At 34.5% G+C, this 5,767-nt stretch overlaps 1 protein-coding gene across 1 annotated transcript in view; it reads left to right on the forward strand.

Annotated features, from left to right (window-relative positions):
- LOC106883981 (dynein axonemal heavy chain 7) overlaps positions 1 to 5,767 on the forward strand; it is a 137,291-nt gene that overhangs the window by 128,123 nt on the left and 3,401 nt on the right. Inside the window, exons 67-68 of the mRNA XM_052971243.1 lie at positions 3,115 to 3,363; positions 5,587 to 5,739. Of these exons, the coding sequence (XP_052827203.1) occupies positions 3,115 to 3,363; positions 5,587 to 5,739 (402 nt within the window). The remainder of the gene's footprint in view (positions 1 to 3,114; positions 3,364 to 5,586; positions 5,740 to 5,767) is intronic.

Consider the following 5,767-nt stretch of genomic DNA (forward strand, 5'->3'; position numbering starts at 1 on the left):
TATATTTGTTCTTAGTTACATATAAAAACAGCATTAAGCTGAAGGATTATTCATTATTTTTTAGTAGGGTACATATTTAAACTTTTACTAGGAAACAGTTGACAGTGACTTTAAAGTTTAATAAACACACATATATATATGCTACTATTGAACAGTGAGAGAACGAATATTCAACACTGCATTGGTGGATAAATATTCTTTATTTGTGGTTAACAAAGCAACCAATGGTTTCATGTGAAGATCTACACAATTGTTTGAGTGTACCATGAGGATCTCTTCACATGCCTTGTTAACCTATAATTAAAGTGCACATAGACACACACATAATAGGCACACACACATGCTTTGAGGAGAAAAATATTCGATATGGTTAGTATGTGTTGCACAGTTTGTTCACTGTTTTGAAACTGATGAGTTTCTGCATCATTCCTCCTAGATTTTTTTTAATAATGTACACTAGAAACACTGAATAGTGATAAATTGTACACCTTTGTATATATGTGGGTATGTAAGTGTGTGTGTGTATATGCATACATGCCACTTTTCTTAACTCACTCCCCACCACAGGACCACTTTCTCACCTGGCCCCTAAACCCCTTGTCCATTTTCTTTTCCCTGCAACCACTTTTTCTCTTTCACTTTCCTCCTTTACTCTCCTTTATTTTTCTTTTGATGAAGGACTAGCATCCGAAACATCAAGACTCTTTTCCTTCCTTTTAAACATTAAGCTAATACAATTGTTAAAACTTGTCTCTCCTGTGTTGCCTCCTTTCAATATATATATTGCTACATTGTTTGCTAACTTACATGGCTTCTTGTGGTTTATTCTTCTACTAATTTAATTTACTGTAAACTTCCTGATCTGAAATTCAATGTCCATGGCTTCCTCTCCACAGAAACGGGTAAGCATTAGAAAACAGACTTATCTCAAATAACAACAACTAATAATTCTTCAGTGAATGGCTTTGCTTGAAAATGTTTGGTATTTCTTTCCAGAACTAACATGACTTATTTTGTTTTTTTAAACTATGACAAATTGATTCTTGCTAATACAAATTATCACTAGCATCCTTAATGAAATCCCATAAATCATTTTAATTAATCATTCTATAAATCATTTTTCTCACTCTCTAATTCACTATCTGTATCAGCTTGCTTGTCAGAAGTAAAGCTAAGCTTTGTTACAGACATTGAGCAGAATAACCACTAAATATATATAATAATAATTCTAATCAGTTCTGACAATATTTAATATATTTTACTGGATCTCCAAGTAATTTTATTTGCATTTTTCACTAACAGTTTCTTAAACAATAACTCAACTATTTATTTGTCCTTTTTAAAATTTGAATTCTGTTTTATGAGCAGGAGTATTGTTTTCTTTTTATATGGCATATTTAATGATATGTATATGTATGTGAATGTATGTGTGTGTAGATATCTAGATATATATGTATGTGTGTATTTATATATAAATATCTATATGCCTGCTGATGAAGTACAGTAATCATCATTATATAGAAGTATGTATCTATGTATGTATCTGTCTGTTCTATCTATATGTCTGTGTGTGTGTCTGTGTTTGTGTGTGTGTGTGTGTGTGTGTGTGTGTGTGTGTCTATATATATAAAACTCTTAATTCTAACAATTTAGGTGCTACCCTGCACCATCAGTCATAATTAGTGACAACTGAATTTTTCCTTTTCAGTTTTATATTGCGTATAGAAACCTTCATTATTTTATAATTTTCACGTTACCATTTTGCTGAATCAGCCACTGATTAATGTTGCTATTACTATATACTGACAGTTGGGATTTAGCCAAATCGTCCAGCAATGGAATGGTCACTACTGATGAGCATTAATTTTAAGTGAAACTAGACTAGTATGATGATCTCGCTCACTGTGGGGCAGTTATCTCCCCTGTCAGTGTATGGAATTGTGCTTCCTTGCAGCTAAGGGATTTGTAAACTCTTATTTCTAGTAATGTAAGAACTACTCTGCATCATCAGTCACAATTAGTGACAATTGAATTTTATATATATATATATATACGTATATGTATATATAAAATGTGAAAATTTAATTAAGCTTAAGTAGAAGACACTTGACCAAGGTGCCACACAGTGGGACTGAACCTAGAGCCTTGTGTTTGGGATACAAACTTCTTACCACACAACCCCACCTGCACCTATGGATTTCTTCATGACTTCTATGGTGTTGCTCAGTCCTAGACTGAGTAGATTTATAATGAAACATATTACAGGCATGACCACCCCACCACATTTTTTCTTTTCAGACATGTACATCAGGGCTAGACCATATTATTGAATGTGTCTTTCCCTTTCTTAAAATAGTGCGATAAAGACACATGGTCTAGTGGTTAGAATATTCTGTTAATGATCATAATGCTGTGGGTTCAATTCCTGGACTGAGTGGTGCAGTGTGTCCTTGAGCATAGCCCTTCTTTTCATGTTGCTGCGATCTAATAAGTTGAAAAGGATTACTGACTGAGTGATGATGCAGCTCCCTCTCTTCTCCGGATGTCACAATCTGGACGAGTGAGAGTACCAAAATGATGCCTATGTCTGCTTGTGACTACATAGGCATCTAAAAACAATTAGTGACAATATGGTACATGTCACCAAGCTATACTTGCAGATGACAGTGATCTCTTTTTTACCTCTCTTCTAATATGGTGGATGAAGTATGATGAAGGATTTGACTCCTGTTTCTAGCAGGTTAAGTAACCATGTATATGTTTCCTATATGCTTTGTATTTTTACATGTTCTGTCTTTTAGCCCCAGGTGTGCCTTGACTGAACACACTTATGATCAAAAGGTGTTCCACCCAGGACCATTTTGTCTTTTCATGCATCAATCATCTTGGACTACATTCCATTTCAAAACAATGAGAAATACTTTGAGGGATATTAGGCAACTATTTCTAGCAGGCTGAATGACTATGTAGAGGTTGCCCTTGTACCATTGTATAAAAACTTCTTTCTCATTGATTTAAATTAAAAGATTTATTTTTCCAACTCATTATCAAGGAACATAGACACAAACACACAGTCCCAAGATCAAGTGAGAGTGACAATGTTTGCAATCCCAGTCTATGTCTTTGTTTCAGGCAAAAACTGCCTCAAGTGCTGGGAAAACAATAGACGACATTGTGGATGAAGTTGCAACAGACATCATCAACAAGCTTCCAGATGATTTTGATATTAACGAGGCTAATTTCAAATATCCAACTTCATACAAGCAAAGCATGAACACCGTGTTGGTACAGGAGATGGTGAGGTTCAACAAGTTGCTGATTGTGATTCGATCCAGTCTCAAGGATATACGGAAAGCAATCAAGGTATTTTAAGAAGTGTAAAAATAAAATGAAAGAAAAATATTCAGCTTCATCATCATCATCATCATCATCGTTGTTGTCATCATCATCATTATCATCATTGTCGTTGTTGTTGTCATTGTCGTCATCATCATCATCATCATTGTCATCATCATTGTTGTCATCATCATCATTATCATCATTGTCATAGTTGTCATCATCGTTATCCTTGTCACCATCGTTGTTGTTATCATTATCACCATAGTCATTGTTGTCGTCATCGTTGTTGTTTTCATCATCATCACCACAACCACCACCTGTCTAATAAACTGTAACAGTTGTTCAAAAACCAAGTCTTGACTCATCCTGTGTTATGCACTTTTTCACCTAATGTCTCACTGATTCTACATCAGGATTACATTAAGAGTACAATTGTTTGTGGAATATTCAACCATTTACACTAAGTCAATGATTTGGCAATTCTGTTGCTCAAAGAGCCTATCACTGTTTTAATGTCCCCTTTTTCCTTGCTTGCATGGGTTGGCTGAAATTTGTTGTGGCAGATTTTCTACAGCTGGATGCATTTCCTGCTGCCAACCCTCACTTGTTTGCATGTAAGGTAGCAGTTCCCCTTTACTGGACATTTTTTCATGGTAAATTGGAAACAAATGGTCCTGCTTGTATGATTTCAGTTCACATTTACAAAGCCCACTCACAAGGCTTTGTTTGCCCTAAAACTATAGTAGAAGACACTTGCCCAAGGTCTCATGCTCTGGGACTGAACCCCAAAATTATGTGGCTGAAGATATGCTGACAGAGCATTGCCTTTCTTCTGTTCTCTAAGTTATTAGAATGCTCTTACTCTTAATTTTCACATATAGCACAGTTGATATATTCAAATGATTACTCAAAGCATAGATGAGCTGACAGAAAAACAGGTTATAAGAGGAATCGACTATAATATGCAAGAGTGACAGCTATACTGGGTAGAGATAGAATATGCATTGAAGTACCACAAGATTCATGTAGAAAGATCCAACAGAAGAGGAAGACCAAAGAGGATATGGACAAATGTGGCAAAGACTGGTCTGTCTCTAGAAGTTGAACCTCATAACAGAGATGACAAAGGAACACTATAAATGTAGGAAAGGACTCATCTAATCCATGTATGTATGGAAAAATGGTTGTTAAAATCGTGATGATGACAATAGCAGTGGTGGAAAGGATGAAGATTCTAAGTAACTGTTATTCTTTGATTTCTCTTCTTTTATATCAAGAGTCAATCACTTTAACCATTGCTATTTGATATATATTGAAATCTTTTCTGTTATGTCTTCATTGTGCTGCTGCTTAGTCTGGCCGTTCTATTCCTTTTGTCTGGCCGTTCTATTCCTTTTGTCTGGCCGTTCTATTCCTTTTGTCTGGCCGTTCTATTCCTTTTGTGACCATATTTCTTATGCAATACACTGCTGTGTGTTTTGATTAATTTTGAAAACAGTCAAAAATTTCGATGAATTTACTGAAATAATTGGCTTTTTTATTATAAAATTAGTGTTTGGAACTTTATAAAAATGGTGAGAAATCATAAATACAATCACATTAAATTGTAACCCTCTTGATTCCAACCTGCTTGAGACTGCCTTTGGTTCCTTGATACTAGTTGCAGGTTTTAATATGGCCTAAATGAGGACCGTAGCATCATTATTGCATCAGACAAAATATTTAGTAGCATTTCTTCCAACTCTTTACAACTTGAGATCAAATTCTGCTAAAGTTGACTTTGCCTTTCATCCTTTTGGAGATAATAAAATATGTACTAGTTGATCACTGAGGTCAATGAAATCAACTGACCCCTACCCCTAAAATTGCTAGCCTTGTACCAAAATTTGCAACAGTTCTTGTTTGAAACACCAAGTCAATAAGGACCAAGTTATTTCATTAAACTCTTCATTATTTTCTAAATTAATTGAACCAAAGGCTGTGTATTTCAACAGAAATATTTCAAAAGTTTTAAATATAAGGAAATAATTTTATTCTCAAATGCAGGATGATTCTAATTAGCAATATCCTGCGTTTGAGAATAAAATTATTTCCTTATCTTTCAATACATCTCAACGATTCTAAAGCAAACTTTGTTTACTTTCATCATAATTTGAATTTAACATACGATAGTGTCTTAAAAAGTTTTAAAGTTTAAAATTGTGGTATGACCTGAATACTTCATTAATTCCTCTTATATTTCTTTAGGGCTTAGTAGTGATGTCAAGTGACTTGGAGGCTGTTGTTTTAAATATTCTCAAAGGGAAAATCCCAGGCATGTGGATGAACAAGTCATATCCATCGCTGAAACCTTTGGGAAGTTACATTACAGATTTCCTGAGCAGACTGAAGTTTTTACAGGTATATAAAATGCAGATTGTATAACAAT

This window comes from Octopus bimaculoides, chromosome 10 (assembly GCF_001194135.2).
Source record: "Octopus bimaculoides isolate UCB-OBI-ISO-001 chromosome 10, ASM119413v2, whole genome shotgun sequence".
NCBI classification, from domain to species: domain Eukaryota; kingdom Metazoa; phylum Mollusca; class Cephalopoda; order Octopoda; family Octopodidae; genus Octopus; species Octopus bimaculoides.